General features: G+C 45.6%; 1 protein-coding gene across 1 annotated transcript; it reads left to right on the top strand.

The window, feature by feature from the left end:
• Positions 1–439: 439 nt before the first annotated feature.
• LOC111071596 lies at positions 440–26,689 on the top strand. The gene is made up of 4 exons (XM_022363024.2): positions 440–1,096; positions 22,854–23,503; positions 23,596–23,724; positions 23,920–26,689. The coding sequence occupies exons 2-4, from the start codon at positions 23,035–23,037 to the stop codon at positions 24,723–24,725; spliced, it is 1,404 nt and encodes a 467-aa protein (XP_022218716.2). The 5' UTR covers positions 440–1,096; positions 22,854–23,034; the 3' UTR covers positions 24,726–26,689.
• The last annotated feature ends 56 nt before the right edge of the window (positions 26,690–26,745 follow it).

Raw genomic sequence — 26,745 nt, forward strand, 5'->3', positions numbered from 1 at the left:
TCGCTTGAGCGTCTTGGTTCACTGATTTAATGCCACAAACAGATTGCAGATTGTAACCTGCAGCCGCGCCCCTGCACCATCTAGAGCCAGCAGCCGCCACCAGCCCCAGCACTGACTCCATCTGCAGCCACCAGCCAGCCAGCCAGCCAGCCAGCCACCACCTTCCACCTCCACCTCGAACTCCTGCCGCTGCCGCTGCCACTGCCACACTGCCGCTTCTTGGTCAACCTGCTTGCTTGGAAGCTTGTTTCTGCGGAAGAGCAGCCGCCGCGCCGGTGGAGCGCCAGACCCGGCACAAAAAAAAAGGAGGAGAGGAATACAACAAAAAACAAAAAAAACATACAACTTTGCTGTTTGTCGTCGTCGTCGTCGTCGCGTCTCTTGGCCAACGTCTTCGTCTTTGGCCGAAAGAATTTTCTTAAAAAAATACAACAACAACAACAACAACGCGCCAAGATTTACAACGCGCGGAACCCAAAGGCACAAAAAGTGTAAAAGGCAAAGCAAATGCAGCAGAAGAAAAAAAATTAGCGCATAGTGAAGTGTATCTCCCAGTGTGTGCGAGTGTGTGTGCGAGTGCATATATCTCTCTATGTGTGTACGAGTGTTGCAGCTAAAAGAAAAAGTTTGAAAAGTGTCAAGCAGCAGCACAGCAACAGCAGCAGCCCGGAAAGCGGCAAGCGGCACGGCACTCCGGCTCTCGCTCTATTCGGTTCGGCCAATAACCCAAACGACATTTTGTGGCAGGCATGCAATGCGGCGTGGCGACCCCAACGGGCCAGCCTGCGAGTTAATTACCGTTATCCTTGCACAGCAACAACAGCAACAACAGCACAAGCAACAACACAAACAACAACTAAACGGTACTCAAGTTGTGGATTACGATTACGTCCCGCTGTCGTCCCGCTGTGTGAAAGGACAACGACAACCACCACATCGACAACGACATCCCCATCCGCATCTGCACCAGCCCCAGCCCCAGCTCCAGCTCCAGCCCCATCCCATACGCAGACAAGGCCAAGTCGTCGTCGTAGTCGTCAAGCAAACATTCCAATCGGAAACGGGCTAATTGGCACACTGCGAATCTCAAAACGAGGTGAGTTCTAAGAGTTACAATCGAACGATGGCTGGGCGGGGATTATTTAAGGTACGCGCACGGGGAGAGAGTCAGCATAGGGAAGGAGGGAGTTCACTGATCAGTCTTTCAAGGCAACTCTCATCCGACATTTGAAAGCCTCAATTGCTGCTACGCTTTCACTTCGATGTATTCGCTGCAACATGCGGCAGGCGGCATATCGATATCTAATTACATTTCGTATTGTTTTAACAACAAATTCTAAAACAATTCAAAACGTGTGTTGGTTCATTTAAGTATAGAAAATTTAAAAATGCTACAATAATTATATCAAACATCAAACATGTCTACTTCGGCTGGCGTGATTATCCTGGTACGGGAATAGATGGATTTGGATATATGAATTTGGATATGCAGGAGGCTGCTGAATGGGTGATTTTTATTTTCGGGACACGACTGAGCTCTCGGCCACGATCTCATATGTGCCATTGGACTGGGAGCTCTGGCTGCTGATCACAATATCTCCATTCGAGATGGGGGTCTGCTTGACATCGTCAAGGGTGCCCATTGTGCCCTGGCCAGTTTTGCTCTCAGACGTCAGTCCAGGTACATTGGACTGGGCACTGGCTTTCGGTCTGGTAATGTTCACTGTCGAAGTGTTTATTGATATGCTGTTCCAAGATTGATTTGGCTGCTGAACAGGACGCATCGTAGGTCCCGGTACAGGTGGATATTGTGATTGTGGTCTGACTATAGGTGGAGGCGCGGGTTTTAATGGAATAGAGTTTGCAAGTGGTTTCCGTGTCGGCTTCCCCACAGTGTCAGTGGAATCGAAATGTTGCGAAATCGCCCCCATACAAAAGATGAGCTGCAGCCAAAGGAGCAGAAACCTCTTCATTTCGTCTTATTCTGCTGCCTGGTCGAGAATCTCTAAACCCTTTCTAAAAGGTCGCCTGACATTTGCATGCCTCGATTGCCACGCTCCGCTTCGCTGTGCCTCGCTTTCATATATTGAAAATTTTACGGATCGATGAGGATATCTAATCTATTTAGCATAACGCAACCGATTATCCACCACATAATGGTAGCGACTCCCGAGGAACCGTCAATGGCTTTGATCTCTGCTCCCCTGCATGTGTGTGTGTGTGTCGGAGCCACATGAAAGCTCGAGGCGGCGGCGGCCAATTCCAGGGAAGTCCACTTAAGCAGACCGACCATCGAAAAATTTCCACATGTGCAGCCACAGACACTGACATGGAGAGAGCACTTCAATCCACACTGTAGACTGCATGACTCCTAGATGTGGATGCAAGTCTTTGAGTCTCTCTCTGTCTCTCTCTTGCTCTCACTCTGCTTGTCTCTCAATTTTCCATTAGACAGAAAGCTGGTTCTGGGTTCTGTGTCTCTGTGTCTCTGTGTCTCCGTCTGTGGCTCGTGGAAAAAAGTGAATTTATGTCGAGCCGCTAAACAATTGATGCTGAAAAATGATGGCAATGACAAAGTGATTACTGCCTGCCATAGAAAGCGAACGAAACGATTCCGAAACGGGACTTGGAATGGTGGAACTCTTGCAACTTGGTAGCGGTGTGGGGTGGGGGGCAACAACTCGTACAAGCGTACAATCGAAGTTCAAGTTGAAAAATAACATTTTCAATTTTCAATTGAGGCGATAACTCCACACAGTTTGTAGATACTCGTAGTTGTTGTTGTTGCTGTGGTTTCCAGAGAGGGACAGAGGATGGGGGGGATAGAGCCTCTGTGGCAGCCGCCAGACGCTTCTGAGGGAAAAGTGAAATGCCCGTTGCAGACAAAAAAAAAAGTGAGGGATTTCATCATTAATCATTTAGTTTGTTGTTTTTACCAGGCAACTGAAAATCTACCTATTTATATGCCTTGCCATATAATCGTACAAATGTAAATACATACATATGTATACATACATATGTACATATATATGTATACTCGTAATCGACTTGACTTTCAGGCATTACCTTCATTTTTTTTGTTTGTGTTCTCGAGCACTGAGGTAACTGGGCACGTTCTTCTTGATTTGAATCTTTCTTTTGCTACTCCTCCTGCTCCCTCCTCCTTCTCCCCACTCTCCCCTTTCTCTGTTTGATATTTTGTAAATTGCTCATCGTCATGCTTTTATGATTTGGTATTTATTTTCTGTTGGTATTTTTGGGAGAATTTGATGCGCTCTTCTTGATAAGCTCAAAAAGCGCCCTGTGCTCCTCCACCTCACCTCGTCTCATGCATTGCCACAACTGATTGTTGTACCTTTTGCTGCCGTGTCTGTGTGTCGGTGTGTGTGTGTAGGTGTGTCGACCGCCAGCCCATCTCCAAAATAACAAGAACTTCAGATACAAAAAGTATCTGCATCTACACAGTGTATCAACAGAACAGAACATTTTTGTTTTGTTTTTTTTGTTGTTTGTGTTGTTTGCCTTTAAAGCATCAAAATGTACAAAGTTTTTGGAAATCAAACTTAGAGAAATTTTCTATGGCAGTGGCTTATTTTTGTATGCTCTTTTATTGTAGAGATATGGCTGGAATATATATATAGGCAGATACTCGTATATATTAGAAAGAGCAAACTTGCAAATGTGGAAACCATATGCATTTTATTGTAGGTAAACTCTTCGGATTGAGATGTTTTACTTGCCAGCAGTTCTTCTGCTCTTTTCTCTGCGATATATTCTCTTCAATTAAAGGGCCACATCCCCTCTACAGAATAACATCCTCAATCCCTGGCTAGGGTATTCAAAACTTAACCTGAAAAACAAACTTTTTCTTAACATCGGGAAATGCTGGCGCATCAAACTTTTTAACGAGAGATTCAGCCAGCCCCCACCGCCATTCCGTGGTACAACCCCTCCTGCAGAACAGTGCCACACCTCCCCATTCTTAGCCCCCTTGTTGCAATAATTTCATTTGGGTGTACAGTTTATTATATAATTTTTGTCCCTTTTTGACTTTTATCTTGCGTTTATTATGCCCCATGGAATTTGCCGATTTCCAGACGCTGCCCAACGACATCGCCATCCCCCGCCCCGAAAGGAGGTCAATGTCTTCCACCACGACCACCACCAACCCCCCCCTCGAGACACACTCGAAGACAACGCAGCACATCCTTCTATGGCTTAGTCCTGAGTCCTTCCCCCTCTCTGGATGTATCCCTCGCCCTTCCCTGGGCATCTTTAAGAGTTGTAATAACTTTTGCACAACTTTTTGCTTATACATTTTGTTAGCCCTCCCCTGATGTCTCTCTTCTCGGCTCTCCCTTGCTATATCGCTGTTATATCTTTCTCTCTGTTCCAGCAGCTGGGCTGACAGGGGAGGGGCGGGGGAAGGCGTGTGGCAAAGTGCTAAAATGCCTTGACGCATTCTTTTGCACTTCTTCCTTCGAGCAGCTGTCCAAATGTCAGACTCACTTCCCCATTCCCATGAATAGATCCATTCCTATAGCCATGTTACATCCTTGCCACCTCCCCCTCCTCACCCATCACCTTCCTTCACGGCTCCACAGAAAACGAACACGAAACGTTGACTTGTAATAATCATAATCGTAAATTTGCAAAAAGCCTGCCCCAGAGCCGAGGCTCCCGTGTCCTCCCGTGTGTCCTGTGCGTCCTGTGGCTGAAACAAGAAATAAAGAAAAAGCTAGCAAGAAGTAGGAGGACTCCGACTCCTTGGGGGCCGTTTAGCATTTGGCGCGGCTCTTGGAAATGCCCCAAGATGGGGCGTGGTCGCCTGGGCGTAGGCCGTGCCATGCTGTGAGCCTCGCGTCGTCGTGTTTGTAGGCGTCATCATCATTATTATGGCCTGTTTTATTTATTTTCTTCTCTTTTGGCATAACAAGTGCGTGGGGCAGCAGCAGAAGGAGCAGCCGGCGGAGCAGGGGGAGAGCTGTCCATCGTCTCCCGTTGGAGAAAGGCATTTAAAAAGTTTTCTAAACTTCATTTTGAAGTTTTATTACCAGCGCGAAATAAAACGCAAAGCATTTTCTTCCTTTTCCTACTTTCCTCTCGTGAGTTTTTCTTTTTCTTTACGCTTTGGTTTTTTTTTTTTTTTTTTTTTTTTTTTGTTGTCAGGGTTTGCGTGGAAATTTGCTCTATTAAAATTCCAAGACACAGTTATGCCGTGGCAGGCAGTCCTAGTCCGTCGTTTTTATAGAAGCGGAGCTCCTCCTTCAGTGCACCAGATGCCACGGATGCCACACTCTTCTGTGCTGCTGCAGCAAGCGGTTGGCAGTGGGCGGAGTGGGGGTTGTGGAAAATTGGTAGTGGAGGAGCCATCAGTTATGCAGGTTGCCACGATGCAGAGGCTTTCTATCTCTCTCTCTTTTGCCATGCTTCTTTCCTTGCTATCCTTCTTCAGTGCTTATCCTTGCTGGCGGCTTAGCAGTTTTGTAGGATTCATTCAAGGAAAAGCCAGCCAGCCAGCAGCTGCAGCAGCAGCAGCAGGGACCTCCAGGGTAAGTCTTAGTTATGTGCGACTGGCATTTATCCTGCGATAATAGTAAGTTGTGCAAGAAAGCCCATCAGGACCGTCTACTACAGAGAGTAAATGGGGGGGTTACAAGTGGGGCACAAATGGGTTGCAGGGAGGTGTACAAATGGCTTCCAGAGTGGGGTTCAAATGGTTTGCAGAGATATTAGAGCAAAAGTAATTGGGATTGTCATGTGATTATGGTTCAGAGAATATTGATCTAGTTTACTGCTGCTGCTGCTCATCTTTAATGCATTTCTTTCCTTATGCTAGTGGCATAAGTCCCCCCTCCTGTCTACGCCCATGTCCTGTGTGCTTTCTTTGTGGCATATGCTGCTGCTGCTGGTGGTGGTGCTGCTGCTGCTGTCCCTGTAAATTCAACATTTTCCTATCGCATTCAAACAAGTCACAAGGAAAGGCCCTCCCCCCCATATTCCACCCCATTCCATCACATAATCTTTCCAAAAGGATGTTCCTTGAATCCTCTACCAAAATAGCCTTAACCCGTTTCTTTTCCTCTTCCCCGGCACCTACGTACCCCCCGGTGATTTTTAGCCATGTGTTCGGCTGCTGCTGCTGCTGCTGTGACTTTTTCGTGCATTTTGTCCCTAACAAAAATGTTTATCTGTGCAACTGTAAGCAGGATAAATGCAGAGTGGAAGCGAACGAGAGGAGAAAGAAAGCAAGAGGCGAGGACAGTGATAGAGAGAGAGAAAGAGAGAGCCATAAAGACAGAGAGGGATATGCGGGAAAAATAACTTGAGGCACAAGAACAACAATAGATCAGTGTACGTACAAATGGCCACCCAACACCCATACCACCCCCTCTCGCTTGCCACGCTCATTCGCTTCTACTCTTGTGCCTCTACTCCCTCATTCTCTTCCGCTTCCCCCTCTATATCTACCACTCTTCCTTCTTCTTCTTGGAATACTTTTGCGGTTTCTTTTACTTCTTTCTTTCGCGCCAGCGTCCATTGTTAAACTTTAACGCTAAAATGGCGTTGGGAACGACAAGGCACGGCAGCGGCAACACTCGTCCCTAGGGGCTAGCGGGGCGGGTGGGCGTGGCATTACAAATTTCATGAAAATTGTCCTCAGCACACGGTACGATGATGTTTGGGGGGGTTGGATGGAAAAACTTTATTTTAGTTTCGACCAGATGGAAAGCGTTATTTTATTGAATTCTTCTTTTTTTTTGGGGGTTTATCTGCTCTCTTTTTACGGTTTGGCCAAAAGGGATATAAAGAAAAAAGGATCAGGAATGAAAGGAATGGAGAGGTTCTAGATACCCTTACCGAGTAATCGTTTCATATGTCAGATGTACATAAATATGTTTGTATATTTAATTAAATATTGCACAGAAATAAAATAGAGACTGATTCGGCGCTAAAGATTTCAAAATGTTACAAGCCACAAAGTCTCCAAGTTTCAAATGATAATTTGTATGGTATTTACAGGTTCATGTGATCTTGAACCTGGCGAGTTATATGGTATACCATCCTAATATGTAGATTAAAAAGTGTTCTTTGAATGAATTCAGTTGGAAACATAGCGAAAAAGCCAAGGGACTATTTTCATTACTCTTTCTTTCCTTCAGTCCCTTCGTTTCACACCTCTAATCCAATCCCCAAGACCCCCTTCCGACCGAGTATTAAGATGGGGAAAACAGTGCAAATATCGTTGCCACAAAAGTTTTTTCGTTACATTTTCCACTCTCTTTTTTGTTTCTTTGCACATTTGCCTGCTTGATTTTGCTGTCACTCGACCCTTCCAGCGCACCTCTTGCCATCACACAGGCTGCTCATTTACTTTGTTGTCCTTGCTGCTGCTGCTGGCTGGTCCTTGCAACAATAGTTGTTACTGTTCTTTTGCCTGCTCCTCCTCCTCCTGTTGCTGGTTATTGTTGCTGTTGGAAAGTGTTCAAATTTCTATTGCTGCTGTTGTTGTTGCAGATTCGGCTTGTGGTCCTTTTTGCATCCTTTTTTGTGGCGTTTGTGGTTGTTGTTGCATTAGCCGGTCCGAACCGGACCGGTCCGGACCGTTCGTTGAGGCGTAAAGTTCAATGGCGGGTTAAATGGACTTAATACCGGAACTTTTGACAACTTTTTTCTCTGCCCATTTACGAGTAAGTTTTCCATTCGACCAAAAACTTCTGGCGTTGATCGTCGTCCTGAACGTAACAAAGTGAAAGTTTTTCGTTTTCGTTTTTTCTTTTCTCCTCTGTTGAACAGCTTAAAAAGAGATTGGCTTCAGTGGTCCTCATCCTCATCCTTGTCCTCTGGTACTCGTACTCCTTGTACTTTTTCCTGGCCAAAGGATCTGCCAGGTTGTCTGCAAAAGAAGTTTTTGCCAAAGTACGATGGAAATGGGTAAATGTGGCGGCAGTGGCAATGGCAATGGCAAAGGAATTTTCCCCATACAGTAACAATAAGCGATGGCATGCCACCGGGCATGGCCAAATGTGGCTAAAAGGATAAACTTTTCTCGACGGTGACAAAAGGGAAAAAGTTGGAAAATTATTTGAAATGCTTTTCGAATGGCCCGAAATTGAAATGGAATATGCTGGAATATTTAACTGGCAGTTAGCCCCAAACTAGTTCTTTAAATGCAATGGGGAAAAGTGCAGTTCGGGTTTTCCAAATCTAAAAACTTTATCAAAGTCAAACTTTTTCTTCTACCCCTTTTCCACCCTTCCACCACCCTTCTTCACAACCCATTTTAAATCCCAGGCAAGCTTCACTTAGAGTGAAAATCTTTACCTTTCAAACTCTGTGTCAGAGCGCGTGTCAACATTTTGTTGGCCCGTTTCCATCACAACGAAAACTCTTCAGATGAAACTTGGCCAACTTTAGAGGCGTTAAGAGCAGCACTAGGGGCCAAATTTGTAGCCAGTTATGCAAAAGAGGCCAGCAAACAAACCGTCAAAAAAAAGGACCCAGTGAGAGAGAGGAAGGGCAATAAAGAAAAAGAAAACGTAAAAAGACGAGCCAACACGGGACTGTGTGCCCGTGTCAACTTTTTTTCAGCCGTTGGCCAAAGGATATGCCAGCAGTGAGTGGGGAGGTGGAGGGGCTCGCGAGTGGGCACGATTCCGGGGCGACAAGTTGTTAAGTAAGCAGCGAAAACTCATACAAAAGGGCAGCGGAATGGGGCTAGTTTTTTAGGGGAGTGCTACTCCATCTTCATCTCTCTCTCTCTCTCTCTCGAGAGAGAGAGAGAGAGCAAGAGAGGTGTGAAAAAGGTACTACTTACTGGACCTGGAACCCGAGAAACTTATTTCCCCATCAAAGTTCTCACTCCCCCCGCTCACTCTTTACCACTGCTCTGTGTGAGCGAGAGATTTTTCATTCTCTTCAAAGTTTTATGGTCGAAAGTAAACAGAAAACTAAAAGTGAGAAAAGCAAGCGCCGTAGAGATTGAAGAGATTTTAGATGCCAGATTCCAGAGTATCCCCGTACACCCCTGCCCAAACTATGCTTGGGGGCATACACTCTCCACTCTGCTCTTTTTTTTTTTTTGTGTATATACAATATTAAAATTCGCTTATGCCAAAGGACTGAAGACAGACCCCGCCGACATCTTATCTGAGGCTTCTACTTGGTTTTGCGTCTTGGGTTTTTGGTTTTTGGTAGGGGTCTTGGTCTTGCCACTTGGCCTCGTACCTGCAGTTGTTTTAGGCGGCTTTTGTTTGGTTTCCGCTTCACACTTCCCAAGTGGCAAGGTTTGGATTGGGTTGGGGATTCGATGCTATAGGGGGATGGGTAACACACTGCTGCTGCGGTTTATGTGACATGCGGGCACCGGGAAACTAAAGAAGCAGCAAACAAACGAATGCTGGCAGGTGAGTGGCAACCAGACCAGGAGGGGGTATAGCTCTTGGTACTCCATGCTATACAGTGGTGTGTGGTGCGGTGTGTGGTGTGTGGAGTGGTGTGCGGTGCAAGCAACAGAAGTCATACAAACGTAAGACAAAACGGGGCAGAACAGACACAAGCGAAAGACAGACAGTCAGACCGACAGACATACAATACAAGACGTTCGAACTTGTCATACAAAACGCTTTTGCGACAATCAATGGAATTTATGGTCAGTGCCTGAATCCCAGGGTAAAACCCAAACCCCAAACCCAACCCGACAAGCCCCTGCTTAAAGCTGACTGACTGACATGTGGTGGTGTGAGCTGTGTGGTGTGTACTGTGGTGTTTATTCCCGCTTTGTGTACTTAAACATTTTTAACGCCATTTGATGCCTTTTCACACATTCGGCAAAAGCGTAAAACAAACACCAAAAATCCATTCCCATTCTCCCAGAAACTCCGAAAAACAAAAATAAAAAACTCAAGAAACACTTAGTCAGCCCATCATCAGCGTCCTGCCTTTAGTTTTTCGGTATTCAGGATTCAGGATACGATTTGGAGTGGGGGGCTGGTGGGCTGTCTGCGGCTTGGGTTAACACTAACTGAGTCCCATGAAGAGTCCTGCCCAAAGGATGCGACGAGGGCTGTTGCCGAGCTACTGTATTGAATTTCACGCATCATTTGGCCCAGGGTTCAGTTCATTCAGGCTTTGGGGTTTTCGTGGCATAGTATCCGCATTCCCTCAGGGCAGGGCAGGGCAGGACAGGGCGTGGGTGCACAACTTTTCGACTTTGCGGTTGGTTTAAAATTAAAACAAATATGCCAGGAAAAAAGGAGAAGAAGAAGGATGAGCAGGGCAGCAGGGGGAGTACTGGGGGCAAGGTGTTAGAATCGGCATTTAATTTCAGAGAGACAGCGAGACAGGTGCCTGATGAGGGGGCGCTGTAAGGTAAGGTAAGGTAATATGTTTAGCATACCCATTTAGTTAGGAAGGTGTTCGCTGTGCTGTGGTTCCCCGAAAGACAGTAGCAAACGGAATGGGCCGGGAATGTGCTACACAACAACAACAAAAAAGGGGTCTGTTCTCCAATTTGGGGATGGATATAAGAAATAAGAGTGGAATTCCAATGAGCGGTGTAGGCGAGAAATCAATGGAATGGTTTTTGAGGGTAGTGAAAATTAAAGTGAAACTCCAGAGATGTTATTAAATTAACTGAACAGCGTTTCAGTTTAATCTACTTTCACACAGCTCTCCATCCGTTTCTTCTCCCGTTTCACCGTTTCAATTGAAACCTTTTTCATAATTAAAACTTTAGTTTTATTCATTCCCGCATTGCCCCCGCAGTATCTGGATACAGAGATCCAACCAACATAAAAACCGCAAAAATACACACACACACACTCACACACAGATATTCCTACGTGTAGTAATTCCCGCACTACAAAGGGACTGCGCCACTGCCACAAATACTCGTACTACAAATATTTCTGCTGCTGCTGCTGTTTTTGGTTGGATTTTTTCGGCCGCCCGAATGCTGATTAATGTGGGATTGCCGTGGATTGCCGGACAAATGTGTGCACATTAGCATTAAAATATATATATATATATGTACATCCAACCTCCCGCCCCCCCTGCAACATTCTTTTTCTGTTACCAACTTTTATTAGACCAATTAAATTGCGGTCAGAGCTGAAAAGCTAAAAATTTATACACATCGAAATTTCTATGGTAGTTTTCGTTTGTTTCTGGTTTCTGGGTTTTTTTTTTTTTTTTTTGCCATTTAATGTGCAGTCATTTGCACCCAACAAAAGGAAGGTCTTTTACCTTCGACATCCACATCCAACCGCTGCCACTGCCAAACTGCCACACTGCCACAATTGTTGTTCTATAAAGACATCATGATATGATGGATTTTTTTCCACGTGCAATATAGGGGCTGGGGGGACGACTACCAACTAATTAGCCATCATCAGCAGCGGCGGCGGCGTCTACACAATTTCCATCCAAATAACAAACACTAAATGCTGCACTCCCCGCCCGACCCGACCCGCCAACAACCAACCAACCAACCATCCAGGAGAGGTTGGGGATTCGGGGTTTCGGGAACTGCTGTGTAACCGCAGGTACATGAGGGTTTTCGGGCTCTTTTTTTCGGGTGAGAGAGCGCGTTAGTAACTAAATTAGCGGCATTTGCTTCTTTTTTTTTCGGGGCTCTTTCGACTGCAGCCAGAGAATTATTGAGTCCAGTGTTTTAGTGGTGTCTCGTCCCCGCTTTGCTTTGTTCATTCTTGCCGCCGCTTGTTGCCTCCGTTTGCCTGTTGTCTGTTCTTTCTCTGTTGTCTGTTTGTTGCTTAATTTCCAGTTGCATTTGCTTCTTGGCTAATACAGACATCTCTCCATCCAGCACAAGAAGAAGAAGAAAGAGAGTTGTGGAGTTTTGGAGGGGGAAGAAGAGCAGAAAGCACTTTTAGATAAAAGGTTTTTCATGTCCCGTCTCTCCATTTGAAATTCATTCTCATAGCCAATGCGATGGCTATGGTCATGGTCATGCCACCACAGACCATGGGGGCATGCATCTCGCTCGCCCTGTCTCTCTTTCACGAGCAGACAAGAAAACGGTAGTTCAGAGGTAGACCTGAGACCTTCACTAACCGAAAAACTTTTAGTGGAAATCCCCCGTTCGATGTGATGTTTGAAATTATGCATGGAGCAGCAGCAGCAGACAGACAGATATAGTGAGTGAGGGGTAGAGAAGGGGGGACAGAAGTTTCCTTCGCTTAAAAGCCCTCACAGACAGTTTATTAATGTTTGTCCAAAAAATTTAAGTGTGTCCGCGGCCCTACTTCATCTTCATCCCGTCTTGCCGTGATTTAAGCCTGGCTAAAATGATTTCGTCTGTCATTAATTTACCCCCTCCCCCAAAAAACGTCAAAACCAAAAGAGTTATTAGCGGTTCCCCAAACACGTTTCTCCACAAATGCGCTTCTGGCCATTTTGCCGCCTTCTTGGCCATGTTTGCGTTGTCTTCTGAAGAAGCTCTCTTCGAACTTTTCGAACATCGAAATGACAACAAATTAGACAGTAAATGTTAACAATCTTTTATGATATTTACCTACATTTTTGGGGGGGAATAGAGTTAATGGTGCGTCCCCACCACCACAAACAAACAAAAAAAATGTTTTAAATTTCTGTGGGAAGTTTCTATCTATGCTTGACGGTTATATGTGTGTGTGTGTGTGTGTGTGTGTGTGTGTGTGTGTGTGTGTGTGGAAAGTATGCATTTTTCTATGCTCCCCCTCATAGATCATCTCAAAGTAATGCTAAACATTTTTTGCATTATTTTCGGCTGCCTTTTTGCAATTTTCGCGTAACATTTTAAAGTGGGGAAAATCGTTTTGGGGCCCGACCATCAATCATTTTTTCTCCCTGTCCAAAAACGAGGCTTGACTCGAGTTTGCTTTTAGAGGTCCTTGCTGGCGTCGCCTGTCCCAGTCCCCGTGTCCCTGTCCTGGTCGTTCCATTCGCATCTGTCTCCTCAAATCTGTATCTGTATTTGTTCCATATCACATGCTGCTGCCACTCCTCCTATGGTGCCCCTTTGGAGAGGAGAGCATGTCGACAATACAAATGATGGGCGCGTCAACAAATGTGGGCGTGGCATGGCAGCAGCTAACGGTAATAGAGATAAATTCGCTTCATTTTTTGCTGTCGCTGATAAAAACAAAAACAACAAAAAACCAGAAAAAAAGGCCAACGGGAACAGAGTGGGTGGGGTGGGGTATTGGCTCAGAGGGGGTGGGCAGTATGTAATGGAGCTCTTGCTTCTGCAGATTGAAGTGAGTGTGGGTGGGGGGTGTTGGCATCCACGCGCGGGGGATTCGGTCTAGTGACGCGGCGGCAGCTGCCTTTTGTGCTCAATCAGCGACGCAGGCGACGCGACTCCGCCTGACGCTGACGACAATGTCATTTGGCGGCGACCACTTTATTGGCTTTAATGACAACGCTGCAAGGTGTCCCTTTGGGGCCAACGGTGAAAGAGAACAGAGAGGAGAGAGCAGCACGCAGAGTTAGAGAGAGAGAGAGAGACAGTTGGTGGTGCAAGCAGCTGTTGGCCATCAGCTGGAGTGGCAGTGGTTCTGTGTGTAAGCCCTGGTATTACTGCGATTTCATAGCATAGCAAAGCAGCCATCAAGCAACCCCCCCACCACCACCTTATCCCTTCTCCATCCACACAATTGCTGGCCCCGCCAGTACGTGCGATTATTATCATCAATTTTCTGCCGACTGAGTGAGTGATGATTGTACCAGCCAACGGAAACTGGGCGAAATGATTCTTCTTCCTTTTTGTTGTACTCTTTTTTTTTTTTTAGAGGGTATTTACATTATAAAGAGTTGTTTGAATGCACAAAAGGAAGGTATTTTTGATGCTGAGCTGTGCTCAGATTATGATCTTATAATTACTGAACTCCCCTTTAAGGCAATGACTCTACCAGGGTATCTCTATCGTCGAGGCTTAACCTTCTTTCTAGTCTTTATATTCTTGCTCTTGTTACTGGTTTTTTGTTGCCTTGGTGGGTGGTTGGTGGCTGCAGGTTGCCTGCCCCTCAAAAGCTGAATAGAGGGAAAAGGTAACATCGAAAGAGAACAACTGGCAGAGGAAGCAGCAGCGGCCGAGGCAGCCAAAGAATGGGAATAAGATTACAAGACTAGAGCTGAAGCTAACTCAGAGAAAAACCCCAAACCCATTCCCCATCCAGTACCCACCAGTACAGAATTCACGTCTCTTGTATCTCTGCTAACTCTGCTGGTTTCTGGCTCTGGTGTTCTGGTGCTGGGGTTCTGGTGTTCTCGCTGGGCGTCTGTAAGCGTTAAAACGAACTCAAGTGGAAAACAATCTAATTTGCTAAAATTCCTTCCGCTCGGCTCATCGTAGCTCCACTTCCACTCCGCACCATCGTTCAGCTTTCTCCGCCCGTACGCCCCCTCCCCCACCCCTTTCGACCAAGACATTTGTACCGTTGCTCTGGCCTCCTGCTCGGCGACTCTTTTCTGTTTCTTCGTATTTCTCGGATTGCCTGCCCTGCCTTCTATTTCAGATTATGTTGTTTTTTGTTCTTCAACTCAATTAAAGTTGATGGCCATTTGGCGTCGTTCTTGGCCAATATTGTTGACTGCTTCTTCGACTTGACTCGACTCTGGCAGTGGCTTTGATATAGTCGAGAGTCGAGTCTGCTTTATGAGGTTTCTCCTTAACTTCCCTGCTCCACCGCTCCGGTCTGTACGTTTATTTATTTGTTTATAATGCGATTGAAGTTACAGCCAAATGACAAAAGGGGGGAGGGAGACTGCTCTTGGCTGTGGATATTACGGCTTTGAAGGGCTCTAATTGGTAGGAGATGGATGGATGGATGGATGGGAGTAGGTAACCTGGTAACCCGAATGACCAGGGCAGTGTAAATGTCGTGACATAATAATACATTTATATAGATTTCAATTTATCTTCCCACACACACAGGCACATCCAAAATTTCTTTATTATTTTAACTTCTCTTTCGGGAGGGACGGGATTTTTTTTTGCTAGCTTTGACCTTTTTTGGCTGTGTCCTTGGCAGGACAGTAGCAGCAGCAGCAGCAGAGGGGTCCCGTTAATCTATTGTTTTTGGCAGTCAAGCAGGCAGGCGACATGATGACATACAGTCCCTTACCACCCACAAGCCACTCCCCCAATTGGTATTATCGCAACATAAAGAATATCTTTATATATAGCATGTATGTATATATATCGTATACGTTTATGGTATATTGTATGTGGGGTATGTGTATCTTTTTCCTCTTGTCCGTCTTTGTGTGTATATTTTCCTATTTTCCTATTAATGGCTGGGAAAATGTTTTGCTTGCGATTGGAAATTTGTTTGTCTTCTTGGCCATGTCCCTCTGCTGTCCCGTGTCCTGTCCCTCTTGGCAGTACACTGTCCTATCATATAGCCTGTCTGTTGACCAGCACACGACAGACAGTTGTCCTTGTTGGATGTTGTTGTTGTTTGGTTGTCGTTGGTAGCCTGCTGCTTGTTCGCTCGGTGCTTTATGACTTCACACAGCCCAGCCGTTTGATATATGAGGCATTTGCATGTGCCATAAATTGCTGTTGGCATTGGCTCTGGCTCTGGCTCTGTCTCTGACTTTGGCTTTAGCTCTGACTTCTCATTTAATATTCATAAATTTTCTCGTTTACCCCCGAAAAACATGAGGGGAAAAACAAGTAGCAAAATTACCAGTTGGTGCTGCGACTTGAAGGTATCCTCTAATTGGTAGGCACGGAGGAAATCTCTTCAAAAGAGGAAAATTTACAGATCCTTAATGGGAACAATTCTTCATTCTTCATGTAATATTCATCCGATTGTAATAAATTTTGGCATTTAGGTGGATAATATTTTTATATATATTTAAAGCAACGTGTAGCTCGGAATCATTGCCATTATGGACACCATAGACACAATTTTCCCAGCTCTAAATTTACCCCAACTTCTACAATCTCCGAAATCTACACACAGAGGAATACTTTCTTTATCCGCAAGTCCCTTTTTTCGCGTACATTTACAGGGTATTAATAAAAAGAATAAAATATTTTTCCTTGGGGATTCGTCCTCCTCCTACTGTTTGGGTTTAGAAGCTAAACTAATTTCTAGAACCCAAACTGTTGTCATTTATTCTCGCCGCACCCTCCACTAAGCCTCTCCAAATCCCACATTGGCCTCCTGCCCCCTGCTCCCCTTGTGTTTCACACTCCTCCTTGTATTTCCCACTCCTTTTTGCCTGCTAATTGTTTTATGTGCCAAGATTTGTGTCCCTGTTTGGGTTTTTTTTTTTTTTGGGAGCTTTGCAGCCGCCCTAAACATGTTTTCACTGTCGTTGGCTCAGCCACGCCCACCGCCTACAGTACAGTAGTTATTGTTCATGGTGAGGCAGAGGCAGAGGGAGAGAGGTGGGAGTGGCTGTTTTCACTTGCTTTTCGATTAGAATGCGCTGCTTCCTGCCTGCTTCTTTTGCTCCTGCTCCTCCTCCTTCTTCTTCCAGGAATTAATTCATTTTATGTTTCCTGTGTATCTGTATCTTATGGATACACGGCGGATACATTGACCTTCTGCTGGAGCTGCCGCTCTTTCTGCTGCTCCTGCTTACGCCTACATATTGATTTTCGTATTTATTTTACTTTTTTTTTCCCCCATTATTTCTGCGAGTGTGTTGTGCTGATGATTTCTATTGGAGCTGCTGATGCTGCCTGCAGGCAGCCCCAAGGTACAGCACTCGCTCGATAAGACCATTCAGACAGGGTAAAATCCCTCATAAGCTAGTTAACTTTAACGAGCATCTACTGTACTCTACACTGTACTGTACTGTAGTTTCTGCTCTGCCCAGGTCCTCTGGCTGCCAAGAAAAATGATTGCAAAAGCAAAGTGGCCCGAGAGCCAAAGGTGAAGCCCTTCCATCCACCAGCCATTCCCCTCCTCTTCCCTCCCTAACCAACCATTTCATTCTCTGCTGCTTCTCCACTTTTTTTTGCGCGTGTGTGGCCCGCGGCTGCCCGGGCAAATCTATCAACTGCTGCCTGCTCCTCCATCCTTCTGCTCTCAGGGAAGCTCCTCTGCTGCTCTGTTCAGGGCAGCCTTTATTGAGTTTGTTCGCAAGCAAATTGCATTAGACACTTGGCAACAAAAAGTACGTCCATGAACGGCAAAAGAAAAACGTGTAAGCGAAAAGCTACAGGAAAATCTAGCACCACAAAATCTTGGCAGCACAATTTGATGCTTGAGCCATAACTTTAGTAGCATTTTGTAGGTGCCACAAGACGATGATGCTGCCACGGCTGCTGCAAGTTGAAATTAAATTAAATTTTCAACAAAATATATCATAAATATTATGCACATATGCAGCAGTGGCAGCAGAGGGAGGGAGTGAGGGAGAGAGTGAGGGAGGGAGGAAGAGGTTTTCGCTATCTTCTAAATATCTCAAGTGGCATGCAGCAGCAGCGTCTTTTTCCCTTTATTTTTTTTACTTTTCCTTCAACAAGTGTTGAGGGAAAATGTGTGTGACTGTGTGTGTGTGGGTGTGTGTGTTTGGGTGCGTGTGTTGAGGGATATCTCAAGTGTGTGTCTGTGGCTGCGTGTGGCTGGCTTGCTGGGGCATCCTTTTTCTTTCATCATCAGAATGCGTTTTGGGGTAACCCGATCCATCCATCCACAAGCAGCAACCCCTACTCCAGAGGGATTCATTTTCTTAGCTCAAAACTGAAGCCGTAGCTGGTAAGCATTAATGTCTTATTGACAGCTCGGGATTAGAGCTGAAGCCAGAAGTGTCTGGCAGCCAGCGAGCGAATCGTCTTTGTGTGTTTGAAAAGGGATTATAAAGCGATTTGTTTGTCGAAAATTATGAATCTGGGAACACAGTCTGTCTGTCTGTATGTCAGTCAGTCAGTCAGTCGGGGAGCAGCAGAGCAGCTCCCACACGCTGTGTGTGGCTCAAAGAAGTTTGGTTGGCAGCTCAAATCACTTGGCTTTTGTCTGTTGCAAGGGGCATGGGGCATGGGGAAGTTTTATCAATTTTGACATAAGCCTTAAAAGACAGCATTAACTAGTTGATTTTCCCAGGGGCTTAAGTGATGCATTTGTTTGAATGAATTTAACTAGAAATGTTCCTACAAATAACAGCTAAATTTACTTATCTCAAATAGAAACAGAGAGAGAGTGAGAGAATCATAAAAAGAGTCTGCCCTTCGTTAGGCAGCCAACAAACTGTCCCCCCAGAGACATGTCTGCGTCTCTGTTTTCTGTTTAATCTTAACTACAGGTTTTATTTGGTTATCTAAGCAACATTTTAGTTCCTCAACAATGATCAGAGTTTACGTTTACATTTACCCCATATGTATATATCTCGCGCTCTCTGATCTGTAATCTGTGATCTAATCTCTCGTCAGATTGGGCCTGGGCTTCATTAGTACATTTTGAAATGAAACAAAAATTCCAACAACAATACTCGTTAGATTTCCACATTTAAAAGATTTCAATTTGAATTTGAATTGGCAATAAAACTTCAAGTTTATCAGCTGCCGATGGTTAGGGACGGCACTAGACTGCGGTTTACCAGGTTCCAGTTTTTCCAGGAGTGGAGGGTGCCGGGGTGCCCCCTTAGGCTGCAACTCGTTATACAACTCTATTAGTTTTCATTTCGTTCAGTTCGCGCATACAAATCAACTAATTTCGAATCCAACCAAATCTCTCTCTCTCTGTCTCTGCCGCGCTCTGACTGTGGTGGAGTGCTGCACTCGAAACATTCGAATTCGTTGGTGTGTCTGTATGTCCTCATAATTTATGTAAATCTAACAAAAGTTGTCAATTTCCATCTGTCCAGCTTTTTGGTTGGAATAAAATTTGAATAAAATTTCAATTTTCATGCATTCATGCCCTTGTCGAAAATATTTGCCCTGCCTGTCTTTTGCTTTGCCTTTTGCTCTTGCTTTCATTTCCATCAATTCGTTTTGTGTCTCTGTGTCCAAATCATATTATTGTTGAGTATTTTAGCAAGAAAACTCAATTACCAAACACACTTGGGTCCCTCTAGGACTAGGCACTGTGTCCAGAGCGCATTGCCTCTTGTTCTTATTAGTGCAAATTAGGCCTGTTGGCTGTCCTTTTGCCTGAGACTTCTGAAAAGAAATGCCAGACACGTACCATGCATATCCATGTCCGACACTTTAAATGGCTTCAAGCACCAAGGACCAGAGCGGCCTCCTGACTTCTCCAGACATAAGATGCACTCCACTTTCCTGACCTTTTACCTTTTGCTCTAATTTTGTTGGGCCTTAAAATATAATTTTATTTTATTATTTCACTTCTTATTCGAGGATGAATAATTCCCCTGATTATAATAAACTGAAATTAAATACTTGTAAGCTCTCCATGTATTATTTTTTGGCTGGAAATTGAAATGAAAATTCAAATAAATTCTAGAGGGGCGTCCGAGAGGAGTCCCCACACAGCGAGTGAAATATTTTGGTAATTAAGCCAAAGCGACGTCGGTTTGTTGCGAATTTCTGTGTTAATTTGAATGCCGATCCTCTCATGGTAAACATTTTTCGGCAATTCTCTCTCTCTCTCTATCTGTCTGTCTGACTCTCGACTGTGTGCTTGTGCAAGCGGAAAACTATGTTTCGAATGTGGCTGCCATACACAACTGCCTCCTCCCTGCCACTGCACTGACAGCACTTCTACTCGTACAATATTAATTTCTATACGCTCATATTTGATGGCAAATAAAAGTGCACGAGGAATATAAATGAAAATAATGTTCAAACATTTCGCATTAATTAAAAAGCAGCAGGGATGAGTTCTGCACGCTCTCCCCTCATTTCAGTGGGCGGGGGGGACACAGATCCATGCGGGGTTTGGGTACGGAAATATAAATATTGAATCAATGCTGCTGCTGCTGCAAGGGGAGTGGGTGGGTACATGTGTGCGGTACATGTGTAATTGCTTTTCATTTCTGCACCACCGTCAGCGATGTGTGAATATGCGAATATCGATTGTTGTCGATTGCCCAGTGCTATTGATGGAGCAAGCAACGTTTGTTGTTTTTGCAGTTTTAGTACCCTGTAAAGGAGGAGTAGTGGAAGAAGGGTAGCTATAGGAAGCAGAGGCAAGCCACCATCCATATTTAATGCTGCATCTGAAAACTAGAAACCCCATGCAAAAGTCACAATTTTTCAGTTACCAGAACTTCCCTTTGGTTGGCTTAGATCTATGAATATTATCTACCTAAATGCCCAAATTCAAAGCAATAATAATCAGAAATCCAAGCTACAGTCCAGCCCTATATTCTATTCCCATTAACACTGGGTGTTTTCCCCAAAAGTTGCCTCCCCAAGTGGAGAGTATCTTAAAGTCGCGAATTTCCATTTGTAGCACTCTTTTATTTGTATTTTACCGTTTCGTTTTGTTTAATTTCGATTATTTGCTGGTTGGTTTGGATGGGCGTGGCATGGCGTGTGGGCGTGCGGGTGCCCACCTCCATGCAGTTGGTAAACAAACAGTGGAAGCCGCCGGTGGGCACGTTTCCACGCAAAAAACTGACAACGATGGAAACTGAAGACGCGTTTTTTGTGTGCTTCTTTTTCTTTTTTCGGACATTCAATTGAAAGAGCGCAGCTCGAAGGCGTCCCACGCACTTGGCAGCTGGCTGTGTGGCGGCAGCAGCCTGACAGCTGTCGCAACATTGCCAAAGACTCAACTTGGACTCCGACGCCGAAGCCGACTCCTGGCCCTGCGACGACGACTCCAACTCCAAAAAATTTCTCCACAGCTGCAACACGATGAGCAGTCATCAAAGGCAAATCAAACAGCGGCAAAAGCAGCGGTTGCTAGTGGTGGCGGGGGGGTTGTGGAAGCCAAAGCTCACGTGACTTTACAATTTATTTCAAGCATGCAGCAAAAATAAAATTTATTAATAGCCCCGCGCGACTCCAAAGAAGAGGAATTACTGCCGCCACCCACACAGCCCAGTTGTACGATATCTGAACTGTAGGGGGGAGGAGACCACTCTACCACTCTACCACAATCCCCCAATCCGCAATCTTCAGTACGGCACTCATCCAGCTCTCAGCTCTGCAGCTCTTGGGGGGTTTTTGCTTTCATTCATTCAGTCATTCATTCAAAAGGAAAGAGATTCACAGAGTCGGGATTCGCATTCGCAATTTTTTAGCTTTGCGTGAGGCAAGGAAAGAGAGAGAGAGAGAGAGAGAGTTCTTTTGGGTTTTCGCCTCAATTTATGCGCCTCACGTTTTCCCATTTTCAAGAATGACTAAATATCGTTTACACCCAGCGAACTCTTTGGCTCTCCCTCTCCGTCTCTCTCTCTCTCTCTCTCTCTCTGCCACTGCCACTTACTGCCAGTTTTCCGCCATAAATGTATCTCTGGGCTGGGCTGCAGTTCTGCGTATGAAGTGCCTTCAGTCTTAACCAAAGTTTAATTAAACTTTGCCAGCGGAGCAAAAGGAGAATACTCGTATATTTTATATGCAATTGTTTGGCTGCTTGGAGGCGCATGCCACGTGGCAAGTGCCAAAGGTAATGGGCCAACATTTTTCTTGCTGCCGAGTTGCTTCTGCTGCAGCTGCAGTTATTCATCTGTTGAAATTTTTGGCGGCGGCAGCTAATGCCAGAAACGTGTCGGCCGCTTATGGGTTGGTAACGATAGAGCATTGAATTGAATGGGGCTAAAGGATAGAGAATCGAGAGAGGATGCTTGCTGATAGTCAGCCAACGACAGAAGCTGCCAGCCAGCCATCCAGCCAGCCAAAGAAAACTTTGTGAAAGCTATCGAAGTTTTTGGGCGGTGAAAAGTTTTCTTCCCAACTTCCCACCCAGGGAGAGCAGCATTTCACCTGCCCGTCTTCTCCCTGCTGCTGCTCTTGGCGCTTGCAAATTAGTGTTAATTTATCATGATTATTGGCCTCACAATGTTATTCCGCAAATTGAGTTTGTTCGAGTCTCGTCTCGTCTCGTCTCGCTCACTGGCAGCTACAGTTTCAGTGGCATGGGGTGGGGTTGGGTGGGTATAGGTTTCTTTTAATAATGCCAATTGGTACTCGTGCGAGTACGAGTACTGCTCCTCTTCCTCTTCGACTCAGAGAACAGAACTGTAACTAATGTTGACTTCCAGACTGATATCAAACTGTCAAGCTGTCAATTCTCGTTAGCATTGGCTGCCATGTGTGATATGTCCTCCCTATCACGAGGGTATCCATTCTCTCTCTCTGTCTACCTCTCTGTCACTGTCTCTGTCTGTGTGGAGTTGCTACTTCAGTAAAAGTATCTGGCAGATAGATAGCGTTGCCAATGCTGCTCAAAAATTCAATTTCCAGCTGAAAAGATACACAGCAGCAGCAGATAGGAGGAGGGGGTTTGGGATTGACTGCCAGGAAAGATACAAATTGGAAATACATAGGTAAAAAAAAGTCATTGAAAAACGATTGCTGACATGAGACCTTGCCTGTCGCTCTCTCTCTCCCTCTCTCTCTCTTTCTGGCTGGTAGCATGTGTAGGAAACGTAGTCTTGGGCCCAGGATTAGCAGCAGATATAAAAAAAGAGTCGGCTTAGTGAAAGAGACAGAGCATAGAAAGTGAGACAGAGAGAGAGAGAGAGAGCAGGGTAGTCAAAAAGTAATAGAATTATTCGGGTATACTGCCAGTTCTTTCCATCTCTCTCTCTCTCTCTCTCTCTCTCTCTCTCTTTGTGTTCGTTGCATATGAGAAATGTGAAAGCTTCGGGGGAGCACAAGGAGATGTAGAAGCAAAACTGACAGCACAATTAAGACTTTAATTGGCAAAAGCCAAAGACTAACTCTTGCTCCCTTTTTTCTCTCTTTTTTGATTTTCCAGCTATAGCTTTTACCCGTGAGCAAGCAGCCGTAGAGACGAAATCCATTCCGTTCATCATGCGCTAAGCGGCAGCTAAGATAGACAACGGCGCAAACTGTGGGCTATAGAGAGTGACGAGCAGAGACGGGAAGGAAGTCAAAGGACACAGCAGGAACGCCCCAACCCCCACCCCCACGGAAAGATGCCATCCATAGCCAATAGCAGCAGCAGCAGCAGCAGCAGCAACAACGGCAGCAGCAACTTCCTGACTGCCAACGATGTGCGTCTCAGTTACGTTGTAAATCAAGTTGCATCCTCAACCGCATCCGCATCCGCCTCCGCCTCTACGTCTGCCTCTGCCTCCGCCACTGACTTTCCCACATTCAGTCCACCGCGGATTGAGAGTTTGGTGGCCAGCTCCGCGGAGCAGGATCTGAGCAGCTTTGGTGATGTGACATTCGACATCTTTGACGACGATGACGATTTGTTCGGCTCACCCATGGCCTTCGATGCCACCGAGCAGGGCCTGTGGAATGGTCGATTTGTGCCACCGCCGCCGCGGCCGCCCTTCTTTGTGGATGAGCCCGTGCTGAGCGATGGCCTGACCACATGTGATTTATGCTCCTGGGCCATGCCCACAAAGAACACATTCATGTTCGAGGGTACGATAGGTGAGTGTAAAGAGCTAACACACAGACAGACACACATCCGTTACTAACTGTTGGATCTTCCCTGCCTCTTTTCCGCCCTCTTCGCATTGCAGAAAAAGCCACCGAACTGGGCTGGCCACTGACGTTGATCATTGTCTCTGTGCTGTCGGCGCTACTGGGCGCCATCATCATGATTGCTGTGGTGCGATGCCGGCGTAAAAAGTCATCCAACAATCGAAATGGTGAGTAGCCCCCACACACCACCCAACCCAACACCCACCACCCCCTGTGAGGCAATCCTTTCGCTTTACCTGTGTTGACTCTCACAACATTTGCCGAATGTGTTTTCGCATCTGTGTCTCACATTTCCAACTTTTTTTCTCTCTCTTTCTCTCTCTGTTTTCCCCTCTGTGGCATCTCCTTGTGTCATCTTGTAGACACGCACGTGCAGTGGTGGTCCCGGAACAAGCGCGCCCACGGCAATAGCCTCAGTGGTGCGGGTGGCGGCAGTGGGACTGGTGCCAATGCCGGCAGCAGTGCCCATCTCCACCATCATCCCCACAATGGGAGCAACAACAACATCAGCAACAACAACAACCATCTGAGGAGAAGCAACATCTATACGGCACACCCGGCGGACAGCATACGTTGCCCGTTGCCACTGCCACCATCCTCGTCATCGCCCACGCTAGGGGGCACAGTCATGGCCATGACCATGTCCCCATCATCATCATCCACAGCAGCAGCAGCGGCGGCAGCAGCAGCAGCAGGAGTGAATGGTGCAGCAGCCAGCGCGCCGCTGGGGCAACACTACTTCCATCCATATCACCAGCAGCATCAGCATCATCCACATGCACATCCACAGCATCCCCAGCATCCCCAGCATCCACAGCATCCCCATCATCAGCTTCAACTGCAGCATCAGCATCAGCTCCATTCGCATGCACATCATTCGCATCATCAGCAGCAGCAGCCGCCGTCGCATCATCATGTGCCGCTCTACCCGCATGACTGTGACGAGGATGCCGCCTACGAGGAGCCCGAATATCATCAGCCCCAGCAGCTGCATTCGGCCCACAGCCACAGCTGCTCCTCCATTTCGTCGGCCTCGCTTTCGGTGTCGGCCCCCTCCTCGCCAGTGCCCACCGTGGCCTCCTCCTCCGCCGGACTGGCAGCAGCAGCAGCCATTGCCGCTTGCCACTGGCCGCAGGCCACTGCCAGCACGATGGTGATTGCCAGCTGAGACTCGGTTGAAGGCTGCTCCTGGACGGTGCAGCCTCAGGAGCCACCAGGAGCGAGCAGCAGCAGCAGCACCAGCAACTGGATCTGGCAGTGACAAGTTGTGCAACATTTCAGCGGTGGCAGTGGCTGCCCCGCGGCTGCTTAAGATGCAGCGCACATATTCTGGGTGCAGATCATAAAAAGGATTACACGTAACGATTTTGTCAAGTCCATAAGCATCTAAAGGATACACTCCCGATACACTGTATCTATGTCGTCTGTGTGTGTGCGTGTGCGTGTGTGTGTGTGTCTCCCAATTGGGGAAAAACCGAAACGAATTTAGTGTCACTTCCGTTTCCGTTTTGCAAACTATCGAACCAGACAGCCCAGCCAGCCAGCAGGCAGAAGGCAGACATTTTTGGGTTTGTGGTACATGTGTGTGACACCAGCAGCAGAACAGAAGGAGGATACAAGGATGCCTCTCTTTACATGCCATGCACGTTTTATCCTTTATTGCCGTTCGGCATTAGAACAGGGATTTTGTCAGATTAAAGCAAATAAAGGGCGTGGCATGGCGTGGCGTGGCGTGTGCTTTCTGTTTGCACCCAAACCCAACATTCTACTACACATTCGAACTGGCAACTGCGCGTCGATGATGCCACAAGTTTAAATCGTTGTTCAGCCCTCACCCCCCAACCAGTATGATGCTGGCTATGCTGGTTACCACTAGTAGATGTTAAAATTGCAGCAGCAAATAATATATAAAATGTCAGGCGAAAGGGTAAGCCTCAGTCGAGTTACTCCCATGTTCAATGCTCAAATGTACATTTCCCACTTGTTTTTTGGGACATTTTTCGGCTTAAGCTATCTCTGTGTATCTGTGTGAATGGTATGGTATGTATGCCTGAGTATCTGAGTGTTTTGTGGTGTAGCCTCCTCTCGGGACGGGAATCTATCTGCTGGTCCGGACAGGATATATGCAGCCCAGCCCAATCCTGTCCTGCCCTGCCCTGCCCCACACCACACAACTTTGTGGCTTTTCACATCATTCCAATGACAAGAGCAAATAGATTCCACTACTAACAAGAAACAGAACCATTAAAAACAGTGTAAATATCGTAAAAGCAAAGGAAAAGTTAGGGAAAAGTCCAACCGAAAGGTATTAAAAAAGGCAAAATAAACTCGCAAAATATCTAAAATACACACACAAAATCCAGCTTTTAATAGGCATTTGCATTTTGCATTTTTTAAATAGTCAATAACTAATTCATGACAAAAGGCATATCAAATTTAAACACAAACTAAAATTAATGAATACGAAAAAAAAACGGCGCAAAAAACGTACTTAAAACAATCAACAAACTAAACTAAAAACTTAAACTAAACGCTAAACAAAAAAAAAGCAACTACATATTGTACATACAATTATCTTGCTCCAATTAGCAATTAACTAAGGGAGCATTCAGCAGAAAGTTTTCAACAACTAAATATTGCATTAATTTCCACAAACAAAAACACAGCATTCCTCTTTCTCTCTCTCACTCTCTTCAAAGGCAAACCAGCCAAGCGAAAAGTTCAAGTTTTTATTTACAAAAAAAAAAAAAAAAAATATAAATATAAATTAAACAAACAAATTTACTAATTTAGCTACTAAAAAAAAAACGAAAGAAAAATGAGCATAAACCAACCAAAGACTAGTCATTTAAGTCAAAATGTTGCTATGTACAAAAGAAATAAAATATAAATAGTAGGGGCGAGAAAAAAAAGGCGTATGATTAAGCGAGTTAATTAATTCGATATTTATGGAATGCATTCCATTTGGAGCGGGTACAGTTCGGGGGGCATTTATTAGTTTTACGAGATGAAAGAACAACTGCAATATTGTATTTTAAATATTTATTCATTAAATGTGCACACATCAGACCATCTACCCTACTCCATATTTCCCTGCCACAAATAACAATAATCGTAATTAGCATTTATAATATAACAAAAATGAATAATAATGAAAGCGAAAGACGGAGAGGAGACGAGGAGAGAAC

Source organism: Drosophila obscura, unplaced genomic scaffold (genome assembly GCF_018151105.1).
Source record: "Drosophila obscura isolate BZ-5 IFL unplaced genomic scaffold, ASM1815110v1 contig_1, whole genome shotgun sequence".
In the NCBI taxonomy this organism is placed as follows: Eukaryota; Metazoa; Arthropoda; class Insecta; order Diptera; family Drosophilidae; genus Drosophila; species Drosophila obscura.